Genomic DNA, 16,297 nt, shown 5'->3' with positions numbered 1-16,297 from the left:
ATTAAATGATTTATTATATAAAATTACAAAAATTTAAGAAATATAGATTATACTAAAACTTAATATTATTATTATTATTTAAATTGTTTGTTAATATTGTAGTATGAATATGATTATTATATTATATAATGTTGAACTACTAAACTATTATGTTATGTATCACAATAAAAAGGAATAAAAAATTAATAAATTATGATAAAAGATTTATCACTTAAACCACGCACACAACACCACAAAGTTTGTTATAATATAATTTAACGAAAGATTGAAATTGAGTTGTTTGTTTGTTGAGTGTGTTATTTGTTTGTTTGGTTTGGTTTGGTTTTAAATAAATTAATTGGTTTGTGGGTTGTTTGTTTTTGTTAAGAAGCAATAAAAATAAAAATAAAAATTAACTTTAAAAAAATAAAATAAAAAACACTTAATATTATAGTTATTTATCTTTACTAATCTAATTTATTTGTTTATTATTTCTAATTACTATTTATTTATGAATTAAATAAAATAAAATAAAATAAAAATAATGATTATTTTAAAAAAATAAAAAACAACTTAAATCAATTTAAATTAATTTTATTATATTAATTTGACAATCAGTGTTGTCATTTTTTTGCGAACAATGAAGTTGTTGCAATCATGATCACGTTTTGCCTTCCAAAAAAAAAACATAAAAAGTCAGCTGTTATATTTTTTTGTTTTCATTTTTTTACAGATTCAATTTATGAAACCTTTTCATTTTTGTTCAATGCAATAGTAATTACAAGGTTATATATATATATTTATATACTTTTAAAGATGAATGATAATTACTATGTTTTTTTATTTATTTATTTGGTTTGGTTTGATTTTATTGTGGTAAATTTGATTGAACCAATTGTTGCATATGTAAGTAATTTTCAATGATGAATGGTTCTATATTATTGTTTTGCTGTTGTTGTTGTTGTTTGAGTGATGATTCCAATGATTGATAGGGTGTGTCGAGTGAGTGTCTCTCGGTGGGATAGGTTTCGCTTGGTACGAGTACCAGTTTGTCGGGTGACTCTGTAAACTTGTGGAATACAGAGATGGTTTCGTAGCAATCGTTGAAGAACGGTCGTTTACAGAAAATGTAGAGACCGAGACGCGCACGTGACATCGCCACTACCAATCTACGCAGATCTCTGATGTGTCCGTAGCTCTTGGTACGCACCAGCGACAGCAGCACATAGTCATTCTGTTGTCCCTGGTATTTATCGACGGTGGTAATCTTCTTTGGCATTCCAAACAACGGGTTATCCTTGCATTTATGCTGGAAGATGTTACGAAGCAACTCCTTCTGACCGTTGTAGGTGGTGATCACCGAGATCGACGCGGAACTGTAGCCTTGCAGTCTCATGTATTGGTAGACACTGACAATGTATTCCGCTTCCGCCAGATTCTGGTAGAAGTGAGCGAACGGTTCCGATTCACCGGTTCCAAAAGTCGCTGGATTGTCATCGACGTTGATCAGCTGAGTTTCATAGAGGAATCCGGGGTTGGCCAGGGTGAATCGCTTGTCGCCGTTGACATTGTCAGTGGTGTCGGCAAGATTACCAAGTCCTTTGTAACGCCAGGCGAATAGCTCGGCAAGAGAAGCACGTGAACGTCCTTGTTTGTCAAGTTGGACATAATCGATTCCCAACCGGATGAAACGGGCAAATAGCGATTGATCAAGGTGTGAGAATCGCACTAGTGACTGACACTTTACTACTGGTGGGAGTTGGTGATGGTCACCAATCATGACTAGTCTTTTAAGACGCGATGCCGACTCTGAGAGTAGCGAAGTTGTTTGTAGTTGTAGAGGGATGAAAGATTCTACGTCGCTGATCTGTCCGGCTTCCTCCATAATAACATTGTCATACTTGAATCCAAGTCTGACCAACTCGTTACGTTTCAAAGCAGCATGAGTACAAGTCATCGCCACAATTCTCGATTGTTTCATTAGTAGATAGTTGAATCTATCGGATGGTGATTTCAACAACTCAAAAGCACGACACTCTTCGAGTTCAGTGAAAATCTGTTGTATTGCACGCCAGCATCTTTCGGCAACGGACTTGTCGGCATCACTGTATTTACCATCAACAAACAGATTCACTTGGAAATATTGATTGAATGGGAATGATATCTTGCTATTGGCATGGTCATTGAGTTGCTGTTGGAATACTGTCCAACGAGGAATGATATCGTGTTGGTAGAAATGGTCGGCTGTCTCACAGGTGCTTCCGACATCCGCTGTGACACCGAGTGTCTTGGCGAGGTAGTCGACAAGTGCCAATCGATGGATACGCAAACTGAGCATATAGTCAATACGTCCGGTACGTGTAAAGTCGGATTGCGATTCGAGTTGACTGTGTCCGTGTCCCAGACGCAACAGGTGACGCTCGTCAATGTCGAGCTGGCAGATCTTGTCAAACAGCTGATTCAACGCCTGATTCGAGTGAGTGATAATCAGAGTTCTCTGATTGGGATGGTTGTGATAGATGTTGGAGATGATCTGTACGGCGACATCGGTCTTTCCAGTTCCTGGCGGACCGACTATCAGCGTGAGTCCCTCAGAGCTTCCACGACGAATGGCATCGACCTGAACACCAGTGAATTTAATCTTATTGGAACGACGACTTTCCTCCACCTTGAAAGTATTCAAACTTAGATTCGACAGTCTCTGATAGGATTCCGCTGCTACCAATTGATTCTCACCATTAAAAGTTAATTTAAATGGTGATTCCACACATTTACTGAAATCAACAGTGTTGTCGCTACTGCTGCTATCTTTATAGGTATCCAAAAGATGTTGTTTCGAAATAAAAGTATCTTGGAAGTCAATAGCTTTTCCAGCTGCATTGTTGTTACTACTGTCACTTGGATATCCAAGGAATGTATTGGATAGCCACTCCGGTAGATTATTATCGTCGTTGATCAACGAAACAATTGTCTCTTGAATCGCCTTGAAATTATTCTCTTTTGCTTTTCTTCTAACAATGATATTAAATGATTTATAAATATCTGGTGCAATATTAAGATTATTACTATTATGATTAATATTGAGATTATTACTGTTGCTGCTGTTATTGTTATTGTTATCACTATTTTCTAAATCTAATTGATATTGATTTGAATCCAATAGTACTTTGAGTTGTCTCATATTTCCACGTGGTTGTTTCTTGTTGTTGTTGGTCGAATCTGTTACCATTTGATTTTCAATACGATCACCTTTTTCATCGCATATCTCTATGAGTTCACATCCACGCACTGCGGTGACGCCAAACTCTGTGGCGAACGGCTTGGAATGGTCGAATTTACCGCTTAGTCCGATCTTGGCGCGTACCGATACCAACATCAGTACGTCATACTCTTTCAACGACTCCCACTCGTCACGAACATTCTGTTGTTTCACATTGGCGAGACTGTAGTTGAGCACACCGACTACCTTTGATGGCTTAGACTGTCCAACCAACGGTTGTCCAACCTTAATCAGTCGGAAGTTGATCAGTGGCAACGCCATCTTTGACCAACCGGTACAGACAGTCTGACCTTCATCGTTCAACTTTGGAGCGAGTCGACGGAGTGAATCTTCGAGGTCGGCGCGCAACTCATAGGCAGCTTCCGTCTTGAAGAGATAGTAGTTTCTAAAGAGGTAGTCCTGCAGCGAGAGATACTGCATGTTCAACTTTGGCAGTGGCAGCGATCGCTCACCACGATAGTTGTCGAGCACACCGATTTCGTTGTTCCACAGCTCGGTTTCGCTCGGGTAGAACGGCACCGACTTGAGCGCGTCCTTGTGGTAGTGGTGACGACGCAGTGCATTCACTACCACCGAGATGACAAACGACTTGCTATCTACTGAATCCTCAGCAAGCCAGCCACTCTCTACAGCCAACTCTCTCAGTCGCTCCACGCCAACCGCCTCGAGTTGTCGCACGAGATTGGCGCGATCTTCCACCGCCGACACGTTCTGCAGCGCCAACTCCTTCAGCTCCGGATAGCTCTTGAACAGCAGCCGCTGGAAGTTCTGTATCTTAAAGTAATGCGATTGGATCACCTGATCCATTGGCAACTCTTGTCCACTGAAATTATCGATCGTAAAGTTCAAGTAGAACTCCAAGATCTTCAGCGATTCATGCAGGTTATTCACTCTGGCATGGCCACTACGACTGAAAGCAGACTCCTTGATACGCACCAACAAATGAAAATCGTCCAGCAGCGCATAAGCGAATCGTCTAGTTGTTATCTGATTGACCAAATCGATCATAAACTCTACAAACAACTCACAGTAGCGAATCAGCTCGTCGTCAGCACTTCCATGTGCAACCACACCCACCTTATTATTCACAGTGATCTTCTCCAACCTATTAACAATGAAATCCTTCATTAAAAGTATCAAGAAATTTGAATAGATATCTTTAAATAGTTAGAGTAAAAGTTAGTTTTGATGTTGTCATCTGCATACAAAAGAGTAATAACTACTTACAATCGTTGGATGAAGGTAAAGGTGCAGACTTTTGATACTTTTTCTTCATTGTCATTATCTTTTTTTGGAGTTGCGGAGAGATGTCTTGAAGTTCCTCTGCTAATCTACCGGTTGAAAGATTCATCCAAATCGGATAGGATACGATCTTTAGTGATTCAGCTCTAACCATTGGATTCTCCAACGACTGATAACAATGAATAAGAAATTGTATATATTGATATAATAGATTGGTTTTAACTATTTCATTGTTATTACTATTGCTATTAAATGGTAATCTTAATACTAATTCGAATAATGATTTAAAACTACTACTACTACTATCTGTATTATTATTATTATTACTATTATTATTTTCAAATAATTGAAATGCTGATATTCCTTCTTTTGCTTTTTCATTTATCATTATAATGATTGACCATATTAAATCATTATTAACATTATTATTACTATCTTTACTATCTTTGTTGCTATTGTTATTGTTATGTTGCTTTTTAAAATGTGGCCAAAGATAATTCTCTAGATAATGTGATAGTTCTAATAGTGCTAATGTTCGATCTCTGTTATTATTGCTTTCATTTAATATATCGTTATATAATAGATCGTGTACTAATTGTGATTGATATTCATTGGTTGCAGATTGATCACCCGATAGCCAGTGTTGTGCTGATATCTGTGTGATTCGATCACTAATAACCGATGAAACTGTTAATGTTCCTACTTTACTATGATTGCTATTACTATTACTATTACCATTATTATTGTTATCTTCAGTATTAGTGATATTTTGTTGTTTTTGTTTCTTTATTCTATTATTACTATTATCATTGTTGTTGTTATCTACTGTAACCTCATCTTTCTTTTCAGTTGATCTCTTTTGTGCATTATTCTTTGCCATTCTACTTAATTTTGTTTTATATCTATATAAAATCTTTAAAACAATGTACAACCTATAAATTGATTAATTAAAACAAACTATAAATAAATAAATATAATAATAATAATAATATCTTATAAATATATAAATAGTTTGTTTTTCATTAATAAAAAAATAAAGATCATATTTTTGACAGTTTTAAATGTGTGTGGGTTCATGTTCAAAAATTTTTTTTTTTGCAAGATTAGAAAATCTGTTTTCTTTAAAGTTCGACAATGAAATTTATTACTTTGAATTAAGATAAACAGTTAAAGTATTGAATGGAGGTTCAAAGGAATATAAAAACGTTTTAGATAAATTAATATTAGAAATAGATAGTATCTTTCTTTTTCTATCATTAAACTTTGAAAAAGATACAGATTTATTATAAATTTGAAGCAACAAAACAAATAATAAATTAAAAGAATAAATAGATTCTAGAAAAGTGTTTAAAAAAAACTTATTAACTAACTCTTTTATTACTAGATATTGCTATGAATTTATTTTAATAATTTGTTTATTATCATTTGTTATTGAAGGAATTTAAAAGGAATTGATCGACAGGTTTAAATTGATAAAGATTGATTAGGCTTCGATCGATTTGATCATTGGATAATGACGATGATGTTCACTATCTTTGCAGTATATGAATAGTTTAATACATCGAATCGATTGATACTCTGCTTGTTTCAATCTTGAAAATATCGAGTTGATTTCAGCAAATGTAATCTGTGGTTGAATGATACAGATATTCCATATCTTGGTTTTGAATGGGATTTTGATTGCTAGTTTCTTAATATTTGGTTGGTTCTCGATGAATGTAAAGTACTTGACATCTAAACTACCATTGATTTTAATATAATAGTTCAGGTGAACTTACGATTAAATATGAAATATCATGTACTTTAGATTTAAAAACTTTTTCACATCTTTATTTTCATGGTTGTTAATGAAGCTTTGGATAATATAAAAACTTTAGATTTGGATAGGTTGCTTCGATTGCTTGATTGTCATCGCTTTTTGAAATATTATAGATCTTCTTTGCATAGTTCATAACTGGTGCAATGGAAGAGTTAGGAAGGTATCGATATTTCGATTTGATGTGTGCATAGCCAGTTGCTAAGCGTTTGTCATATATGTATGTTGGCGTGGTGTATGAGTGAAATATGATTCGTTTAACCGATGCTGATTGCACTGCCACCTTTATGGTTTCAAATAGATTACTACCAGTGTTGAGTGTTTCTATTGTTGTGTTAACTGAGAGTACTTGAGTCAACCACTGTTTATGCATAGTGTAGAGTGTATGTACTTTACATTCAGGTGAGCTTAAGAGTTCCTCAAACATGGATTCTTCAATTCTACTATAAGTCCATATTATGAGTTTGGTGATATTCTTAAAGTGACCGCTGATCATGTTTAGTTGGTCCCATCTAATATTGCATAAGCCGAGAGTGTTAACTTGACTGTCTTCAGGTAGAATTCTTAATAGTTGACTTTTGGAGGAGATCGATTCAGGAAGTTTCAACTTCTTAAGGGAATTTGAGAGCAATTCAGAACTGAAAGTTAGTTTCTTGAAAGAAGAATATGAAAGATCCAGTGATGTCAGTAGTGGTATTTGTTTTATCATTTGAAGTATCTTGATGTTATCTAAAGTCAAATTACAAAGTTGAAGTGATTCTAGATTCGGCATGTATTGGATGAACAATTTACATAAATGAATTTTAATTGTATCGATTTTCAGTGATACCAATTTGAATTTCCTGACATTGTTGAAGATCAATCCCAATTCGACTGATGTGCATAAAGATCCGTTGGTTATCTCCTTTAAGATCTCTAATGACAATGTTAAATGATTGATATTCTTGAGGATCGAATGTGGATTCAATACACTCTCTTTGAGCTTTTGTGCTAACATATCTGGCAATAGATTTTCAGAAGTTGTAACTGTATGTGTACCTAGAAGTAGAGAGCGAGTGAACAAAGATGATATCAGTTTGAAGAACTCTTTCGAAACCAAAGCAATAGAGAGCAGCCATCGGTAGTTTGGACAAAGATTATCTATGTTCAAATTAAGGTTGATATCGTCATACCAGAGATCACGAATGATTCGATAGATGATCAATGTTGGCAATCGATATTCAACAGTTCCACGATGATACTTTTCGATTGAGTTGTCTGTAACCAACTTTGATTTAAAATCAATGATTTGTTCTTGATGTTTAATGATCGCATCGATAAGCAAATCTTTCTTTAAACCACTATGTTTTAATGAGTGTTTAATAATTATTTCTATTAGTTCATCTCTTTTCATTTTAGAAAGTTGATCTTTGTTAAATAGTTTAAGATCTAATATCTCTTTTGTTGTCATCTTATTCTAAATATCCATATATATGAATAAATTACTAATTTTTTTTTAATAAGAAAACATTGATTTTTTAAATAAATAAAAACTAAAAAAAAATTAAGAGAATCTTTGATTAGTTGTTATCCATACATTCATGTTTCTACCTATTGATTATAAAAATTTAATTTATATGTAGATAATATTTTTCTTGAAAAAATAATTTTTATAACTTATAAGATCAGTAGATATAACAAAACTAATTATACCATTATTTAAGTTATAATAAATAGTATATAATGCAATTACTTTCATTTCTATATCTCTTTATTTGATATGAAATCATAAATATTTTTATAACTTTCACTGTCTTAGTTCCACCACCAACTCAGTAACCGCCCATATTAATTTTCATTTTCCGTGGGCGGCAACTCAGTTACCGGCGGAAGTTGGAGTGGCGCCATTATAAATTTTTGAGTTTCCGTCAACGGTAACAGAGTTGCCACACTATTAAAATTTTATAAAATTTGTGATTATTATATCAAATAAAGAGCTAGAGAAATGACGAATCAAACTCCTAAATATTCTTTTTATGAATTTATCTTAAATTATTTTATTTTTCTAGTATTTATTATCTTTTTGTTATCGAATGAATTTAAAAAGAAATTGATCGACAGGTTTAAATTGATAAAGATTGATTAGATTTCGATCGATTTGATATTGGTTGATCAATGGATAATGATGTTGATGTTCATCATCTTTGCAAAATATGAATAGTTTAATACATCGAATCGATTGATACTCTGCTTGTTCCAATCTCGAAAATATCGAGTTGATTTGATCTAATGTAATCCGTGTTCGAAAGTGATAGATATTATTTTCACTCTTGATTTTGACTGGGTATTTGATTGCTAGCTTTTTAATCTTTGGTTGGTTCTCGATGAAACTTAAGTCGTCGACGCTTCTGCAATCTTGGATTTTAACATAATAGAGTTTCGGTGAACTTTGGATCAAACATAAACCTTCTTGCTCATCACAGATAGTGACTAACTTTGTGAGATTCTTCAGTTCGATTGGCAACAAATCATAATGGTAACTATATCGACCCCATTTGAATTTGGTAATCAATTGATAGTCTTCATGAAGAATGATAGGTTCTCTCTCTGAGTACGCATCTGATTCTTCATGTTTGATAAATCCAAGACAAGGAGCCACACCTTTCGGAACATTAAATTTAAGGTCGATCCATGATTTTTTTGATTTGAATGTAGAAAAAATCGATAGTGTATGGTGAACCAATGAGTTGGTATCAGAATGGTAGTTGTTTGATTTGAAAGATCTACCTTCATAGCTGATCGATTGAAGTTGATCATTATCAAAGTGTTGAAGAAATACATTCATATAATGAATTTGTTTCTCTTCATCATCCAAAATGATATTTCTATTACTCTCTTCATCTGGATAGTAATCTCTACATTCTCTGAGATTATATAAACTGTTGGAGTGGTCTGATATCATCGATTCATTTAGGAATCCACTGTCGAAATATTCCGAATCATAGGGGATAGATTTAACCTCTCTAAAAGCCAAGTGTTTGATTTTCTTTGCATTCAGAAGATAGTAGAGATATGAATAGCAACCTTTACCCTTTGCATTGATAAATCCAAAGTATTGAACATATGATTCCAGATTTTCAATACAAGATTGCAAATGATCATCCGGAATGAATTTGATTTCTCTCGATGTCAAATATAAAGGTGCATTCTTCAACAAACAATATTTCGATCCAATTGGAACTGATGATATTATACGAATCGTTGTCAAAGGATAGTTTGATACAATAGAACTAATGATATCATGAATTCCACTTGATATCGTTGACAATGAAATGATTGATCTTGATTTTGGATTCTTATCCAATATCAAATTTTTGAATATTTCATTCAAAATAAATTTACTTAGTGTTGGTGGTGGTGTTATTGTTGTTGTTTCTATTGTTGAATTTGTATTATTATGATCCGGTTGTAATGATAAATATCGTTTAAATTCAATGAATCTATTTAGAAAATTCGATAGTGGAGCTGATCTTAGGATATGATTGATTTTGATTGCATATTCCGGTTTGTTTTGAACTAATCTTTCAATTAACTGAACAAGTATCGAATTTCTTTCAGGTGAAAGAGCTGCCAGATCACAAAACAATTGTTCCAAATATAAATATATGAATTCTAAATTGTTGATTTCCAATAAGAAATGAGTGTTTCTTTCTACATTTGCAGGAAGGAGACTAAAAGGTGTACGTAAATTTCTTTCCTTCATTGAAACCAACTCTTTGATTATCTCTCTTGAATGACTGGTCAATAATATGATATCGGCAAAATCAGCTGATAGCAATTCATTGTGACCGGGATGATTGATAATCATCTTCATTGTATACAACTCGATGTGTGGTGCAACTAATTTGAAGTAATCAGGATGATTTTTCATTTGAAATTTGAAATCTGTCAATGAAAATAGATGTTGTTGTGACTTGAATACAGAGATAACAAGTTGTTTTTCAAGTAAATGGAATGATTTGAGCATAATCTTTACAATTAGACATTTTAGACTGACATTACTCTCTATACTTAAGAGATAAATCAAAGAAATGAGAGTAAGAGGGTTTGCCAAGATCCTGTCATCATATTGTGGATTATATACAAAGACCAATAAGAAATGATCATAGATTTCTAATGGTAATTTCAATGATCTTGTTCGGTACAAATCCAATATCAACAATGATTCTTCTTGGTTTTGAGTTAACATCTTCTTTATGGAAGTATTGAATTCTGGTGTTCGAAGCATATCGTTATCGAAAGATTCAAACATTTTAGTTGCAGATTGTACTTCAATCCATCCACTGACAAGAGTAAACAATTCAAATTCTGACTTGATAAATACACTAAACAATGCGTATATTGATCGAAAAGATTTCTTAACTCGTGCACCTACAATGAAATCATGACCAAAACATTTCAACTTTGACTTTAACCTTTCTATATTCTCTGGAGTTTGTAAATTGATATCGGAATCAAAATACTCTTTGAAATAACCAAAGTATTGCGAATAAGAATTAAAGTCACAATTCCAAGTATCTTTTGTAAAATCAGACATCAAATACCTAGAAACAAATATTATTAATAATTTTATTTAAATCATTTTAAATTAAAATACATACTGAAATATATCTTTGTAATATTTTGATAATTCACTGATTCTTGTTGGATTGATATTTAAAATCGAGAGTATTGCAATGGGAAGTGAATGTATACGGATTGTGTTGTTGTTTATCAAATCGATGACTCGTGATTCAATATTGAACCAACTATTAAACTTGGACATTCGTGAGCTTAAATTATGAAAATATATTTGATCCGATTGAAGCAATGATATCACAAAGAGATCTGCAATATCAGATTGATTGCACAATGACTTTAGATAGTTCATGAGCTGATCATCTTCAAAAAGATCTTTGTTATTCATAAACACATTTATAAAAGAAAAGTTTGGAAGTGACAATCGGTGATTCTTTATGAAATCACACAATATAGATTTCAATTCCAATACATTCGGTGACAATTGATCTCTTATAGACTTCTGATTGTAACTTTCATCATATAAGTATAAAAACTTAATAAATAAAATAATTATTAATTAACAATACATTATTGTTTTTATTTCGTTTCAAATAGTTTTTATTATTAAAAGCATACCTTAACAGTTTGATATAATATATCATTCTCATGAATATCATTTTGAGATTCCTTTTGAATCGATTGATAATACTCTGTATCTGAGAGAATCAACAAACTATTTTTCTTAAATCTACAAAAACTATATTGATTTGGATTCATTATTATCATATAGATTCTTTTGCTGAATTAAACTATATCTTGGTAAGTTAACTTGTTATGATCTACTTTTTTTTTTTGCAAAAAAAACTGATAATAATGGGCACAAAAAAAGTCTACAATGTTTACACTTTCAACAAATTTTTTTCTTTTATTTTTTTAAAATTTATGTGGGAACAGCTCAATAAATAAATAAATTAATACAAAAATTTAATACGATGGATATTAGCTTTTCTGTTAAATGTTGTTTATGTAATAAACAACTTTCTTCTGTTCAAGAATTTCAAAGTCATGGAATCGAGGAGTGAATTCCCAAGATAATAAAATACTTTGGTTTGGGAGAGCTTGCTGATGTAAAATCACTTTTGGACATGTCTAAACAATTCAGGTCTATGGAAGATAAGTCAATAGTTTAACAACACAGTTAGAAAAAAAAAAAAGAAATATTAATCAACTTCACGATAATACACTCAGCCAATCTATCTCATTAAGTTCACCACAATCTTTATTAAACTCACCAACTTTACTCAGTTCATCATCAACCTCATTTTATGATTCATATGCTCAACCTATCAAGGTTAAACCAGAGAATAGAGAAATAGATGAACCTAAAGTTGAATTTGGATCTAATACGATAGATGCAGACATAGTAGAGGATGACTCCGCATGTTTCCTTGCACAAACCTTATCTATTCCAAATTCATTACCTAGTCAAATACGTTGTCTCAATCCAACTAGGGGAGGTCAAAGGTTTCAGGTTGTTAATGGAGAAAAGTGCGTTATTGTATGCAAGTACACTCATTTACCGATTATGAAAGTATTCAACTTATTAGAAGACAACTTGGTATTCGAAGTAATCAAGATAATGCTAAAGATAGTGTCCTAAATTGGAAAAAGGCTCTACAAGTAAATGTGATCAATGTGGCGAGAAATGTACCACTAGAATAGGAATTAAAGCAACCGGATTGCCACAAACAACAGATTCATTTTCCTATTTTTGTTGTTTTGGCCACTTGATTGCCTATGTTTCAAATATTAGTGTAAAGAATTGGAGAGAAAAGATTCAATCAAAAGAAAAATTATTCAAAGGTCTTGAAACTTTAAACCCCGATAGCTCTCCTACAACTACCACAACTACCACAACTACCTCTAACTCATCAGTTAGGGAAGAAACAAATGAAGAGGATGCATCCGAACAAGATTCAAGTAAGAATAAACCTAAAAAAAAGAGCTACAACCTCTAAAGCTAAAAAATAATAACTAATAAAAAAATCCTTTATAGTCTATTGAAATAATATTGTGATGAAGATATTAAACTATTCATTGGCTTAAATAAGAATGATTTTAATGATCTTTTTCTCAAGATCAAAGAACGTAGTCATTCAAAAATAACCAGAAAAGGTAAATACTCTTTAAAAGGAAAGCTTTTTATTACCTTGTTTTGGTTTAAGCATTACCCGAAACATATAGTGACACAAGTGATTTTCGAAATATCCAGAAGATCTCAACAAAGATATACCAAACAAATAATAGATCTCATTTTTCCACTGTCTCAAGAATCTTTCCAATTTTTTTCAGATGATCAACAAAGAAAGAAATCAAGTGCCATTTATAATGATTATTATGGTGATTCATGCTTAGTGACTTCAGTTGTGGACGGATCTGAACAAAGGGTAGTTGTACCGATGAACTCTGATCTCAAAATATGTTATTATAGTGGAAAAAAAGGGTTTTCATCATTCAACAAACAAGTGTTTTGTTCTCCTAATGGAAAGATCAAATATATGTCACATACTAGGCCCGGATCAAGAAATGATCAAGGTATGAAGTATGAAGTAGGACCATTTTTAAATAAATTTGACGATTCGTTTGAGTACATAATGGGTAACAAAGGTTTTCAAGGTTCCCATATTTTGTACAAACGTTTTATTGTTATCGACAGAGAGGATAGAAAAGATGGAGAGGATGATGAAAGGAAGGAAGCAGACAATAGATTTAAATCTGTTAGGATCATAATAGAGAATGTCTTTTATTATTATTTTTTTTAATTTATTTGTATTTATTTGATTATTTTTCATCATATAAATTATGTGCAAAAAAATTCAAAAACAATTGTTGACATTGTTTACACAGTCGACTTTTTTTGTGCCCATTATTATGATTTCAAAGAAAATAATTTGAAAAAGATTTTATTTCTATTTTTCTTTTTATGTTATTGGTTCATCTGAAGTATTTTCAGATGAGGTTAATGGTCTCTCATCACTGTCTGAGTTGCCCAATTTCTGAATTTGATTAAATATGTCACTCTCTTTGTCTTTGAGTTTTAATGAATTTTTTTGAGATTTAATAAAACTCAATTTGTTGTCTTGTGCGCTTGGTATTTTCTCAATATCGAAAAGAGGGTCCAATATTACTTCCAACACTACTTTTGTATCACCTTCACTCGCTGGAAGTGAATCTACCAATTCCAGTAAAGTTGCCATATTCTGGTCGGTAGCCATAATCTTTGGAGCATTTGGAAATTTATTGGTGTCCTCTGACACTACCAAATTGAAAAGAAATAAGGTATATAAAAAAAATAATAAAACTTTCATTTTCTTTTAAAAGAATAAAACAAAATAAAATAAAAAATAAAGATTTATTTATTTATGATATATAAATTTCTTTATTTATTTTTTATATCTAAAAGAAAAGAAAATCAATATTGGAAATAAATACAAGAAAGAACTTCACTCAAATCAAAATAATTCTTTTTTTAAAAATAAAAATAAATAAATAAATAAATAAATTATTTCAAAATCCAATCAATTACACAATTATACTCACTTAAATATTTTATATATATTACATGTTTAGAAGCACAATGATAATCATCATATGTGAGTTGGGGTATGAACATGTGTAACATTGATTAACAATTTACAATGTTTATATCTATCATCGTATAACTAACACTTTTAAACGTCAAAATATTTGTGAATATAAAATGGTTTTTATAATAATGAAAGATCAAGTGTGGGCGTGATGACAACCCACTTGACTACTTCACTTCATTCATTTCTTCACCCACTTTATTGATTGTTATTCAATTCTTTTGTTTTATTTATGCATGGTAATAATAATAACTAAAAATAAATTTATTGGTTTAATGTTATAATTATTGTTATTATAATTATTTTATTACTTAACCTTGAGCATCATACGAATTTGAGTTATTCTTTGGAATAAAGTCATAGTTTGATGGAACAGGTCCTAAAAACATCTCGGAAATCTTGATCCAATCCGATACTTGGTTACTGGCTAACAGTGTCTCCAAATCGGAACGACCAAAGTAACCTGGTGGTCTCTCATTGATCTTTGAGTAGGATGTTTTCAAAATACCAACTGGTACATATCTATGAGAGAACGATAACCAATTCAACAAAAAGTGTCTTGTATTGTCAACTCCCTATTATGAATATTATAATGTGAATAATTATGTTTTTGTTTTTGAATTGTTTTTGATTTGTTTTTAACTTACAAGTTGATCAGATCCCCAATGATCAAGACCATAGTGAGCAAATTGCTTCACCAAATCCAATCTTTCGGATGCACTGATATCACAATCTCTTTTCTCTTTGATCTCTGTGAAAATCCATGGTTTAATAAGAGCACCTCTTGCAACCATCAAAGCAGAGATTGAATCCGATGATTTTTCAATCTATAATTTTTATTATAATAAACAAAAAAAAAAAAGATAAAGATTAATATTAGTACATATATATTTATACTCTTTAGCCAAACAACATACATCTCTCCAATTATACATATCACCATTTCCAATGACTGGAATCGGTGAGATTTCAGGACATTGCTTGATGTACTAATCGATCTTTTTCTTCACCTGTGGTTTCAAAGGTACTTCAACATGATACTCTACACCTTCATGTGATTGTTTAGTAAGAGAAACATTGCTATTATTATCTTCTTGTTTGAGTTGTAGTAGCATCAGTTGTTGTTTCTTCTACTTTGACATCTACTTTAGCAGCATTAACATTACTATCCTCTTTTGACTCATCTGCACCACAAAGATTCGAAGAATCAAAGAGAGAACTCGACGTACTTCTCCTCTGATGAACTCTCAAATGTACCATTCCTCATTCTCGGTAATAAAATCGATATCACCGGAACATCTGAAGAAAAGTTTAGAGCTTCAATGGGATTGACCCAGACCACAGGCAAAGACAAAGTTCCACTCAACCCAGGTGTTAGACCAATCGAAGTTTTCATGTGTAGTGTAGTTAGAAGATTTGGTTATGGTGACGGATTTAGATGGTTATCAAACTATATCAATTAGATAATTATATTATATATCCAAGTTTACTTTTTTCAAAAATTATAATAAAAATATATAATAAAAAAAATTTTAAATTCTAAAATATATTATCTTTGCTGCTCTATATATATTAAGCAAGTAACCTGTGTCTTTGAGATAATACTAAATCTCAAAGTTTAATAGTGTCTATCCAACATTAACAAATGATCATGTCCAAAGTCTGTATTGTTTATGCTTCACTCTCTGAGATCTATAACAAATCTAAACATAAGGAGATGATCTTTGTTAAAATAACGATCATGGTATATCATGATAACAAAGAAAGAGAAACTAAAACAAAATGATTAAATTT

General features: G+C 31.8%; 8 protein-coding genes across 8 annotated transcripts; 2 read left to right on the top strand and 6 right to left on the bottom strand.

The window, feature by feature from the left end:
- Nucleotides 1–847: 847 nt before the first annotated feature.
- Nucleotides 848–5,381, bottom strand: aqr (intron-binding protein; the record flags this gene model as incomplete). Its single annotated transcript, XM_020572909.1, has 3 exons — nucleotides 848–1,160; nucleotides 1,881–4,416; nucleotides 4,487–5,381. The coding sequence occupies 3 exons, from the start codon at nucleotides 5,379–5,381 to the stop codon at nucleotides 848–850; spliced, it is 3,744 nt and encodes a 1,247-aa protein (XP_020437026.1).
- A 603-nt stretch (nucleotides 5,382–5,984) lies between these two features.
- PPL_01908 (uncharacterized protein) lies at nucleotides 5,985–7,767 on the bottom strand (the record flags this gene model as incomplete). The annotated part of the gene is made up of 4 exons (XM_020572908.1): nucleotides 5,985–6,128; nucleotides 6,280–6,328; nucleotides 6,374–6,969; nucleotides 7,147–7,767. 4 exons carry the CDS (start codon nucleotides 7,765–7,767, stop codon nucleotides 5,985–5,987), a joined length of 1,410 nt encoding a protein of 469 aa, XP_020437025.1.
- A 93-nt stretch (nucleotides 7,768–7,860) lies between these two features.
- On the bottom strand, nucleotides 7,861–11,633 carry PPL_01907 (uncharacterized protein; the record flags this gene model as incomplete). Its single annotated transcript, XM_020572907.1, has 6 exons — nucleotides 7,861–7,907; nucleotides 8,181–8,247; nucleotides 8,416–8,498; nucleotides 8,526–10,900; nucleotides 10,958–11,409; nucleotides 11,493–11,633. 6 exons carry the CDS (start codon nucleotides 11,631–11,633, stop codon nucleotides 7,861–7,863), a joined length of 3,165 nt encoding a protein of 1,054 aa, XP_020437024.1.
- A 215-nt stretch (nucleotides 11,634–11,848) lies between these two features.
- PPL_01906 (uncharacterized protein) lies at nucleotides 11,849–13,678 on the top strand (the record flags this gene model as incomplete). The annotated part of the gene is made up of 5 exons (XM_020572906.1): nucleotides 11,849–11,934; nucleotides 12,123–12,483; nucleotides 12,509–12,836; nucleotides 12,939–13,031; nucleotides 13,209–13,678. The coding sequence occupies 5 exons, from the start codon at nucleotides 11,849–11,851 to the stop codon at nucleotides 13,676–13,678; spliced, it is 1,338 nt and encodes a 445-aa protein (XP_020437023.1).
- A 159-nt stretch (nucleotides 13,679–13,837) lies between these two features.
- Nucleotides 13,838–14,131, bottom strand: PPL_01905 (uncharacterized protein; the record flags this gene model as incomplete). The annotated part of the gene is made up of 1 exon (XM_020572905.1): nucleotides 13,838–14,131. One exon carries the CDS (start codon nucleotides 14,129–14,131, stop codon nucleotides 13,838–13,840), a length of 294 nt encoding a protein of 97 aa, XP_020437022.1.
- Nucleotides 14,132–14,814: 683 nt separating this feature from the next.
- Nucleotides 14,815–15,438, bottom strand: PPL_01904 (CCCH-type Zn finger-containing protein; the record flags this gene model as incomplete). Its single annotated transcript, XM_020572904.1, has 3 exons — nucleotides 14,815–15,078; nucleotides 15,151–15,330; nucleotides 15,421–15,438. 3 exons carry the CDS (start codon nucleotides 15,436–15,438, stop codon nucleotides 14,815–14,817), a joined length of 462 nt encoding a protein of 153 aa, XP_020437021.1.
- Nucleotides 15,439–15,589: 151 nt separating this feature from the next.
- PPL_01903 (uncharacterized protein) lies at nucleotides 15,590–15,763 on the bottom strand (the record flags this gene model as incomplete). The annotated part of the gene is made up of 1 exon (XM_020572903.1): nucleotides 15,590–15,763. One exon carries the CDS (start codon nucleotides 15,761–15,763, stop codon nucleotides 15,590–15,592), a length of 174 nt encoding a protein of 57 aa, XP_020437020.1.
- A 62-nt stretch (nucleotides 15,764–15,825) lies between these two features.
- PPL_01902 (uncharacterized protein) lies at nucleotides 15,826–15,966 on the top strand (the record flags this gene model as incomplete). The annotated part of the gene is made up of 1 exon (XM_020572902.1): nucleotides 15,826–15,966. The coding sequence occupies one exon, from the start codon at nucleotides 15,826–15,828 to the stop codon at nucleotides 15,964–15,966; it is 141 nt and encodes a 46-aa protein (XP_020437019.1).
- Between the last annotated feature and the right edge of the window lie 331 nt (nucleotides 15,967–16,297).

This window comes from Heterostelium album (genome assembly GCF_000004825.1).
Source record: "Heterostelium album PN500 unplaced genomic scaffold PPL_scaffold2, whole genome shotgun sequence".
In the NCBI taxonomy this organism is placed as follows: Eukaryota; Evosea; class Eumycetozoa; order Acytosteliales; family Acytosteliaceae; genus Heterostelium; species Heterostelium album.
The sequence above is the reverse complement of the archived record's forward strand: the minus strand, read 5'-3'. Positions and strand labels throughout refer to the sequence as shown.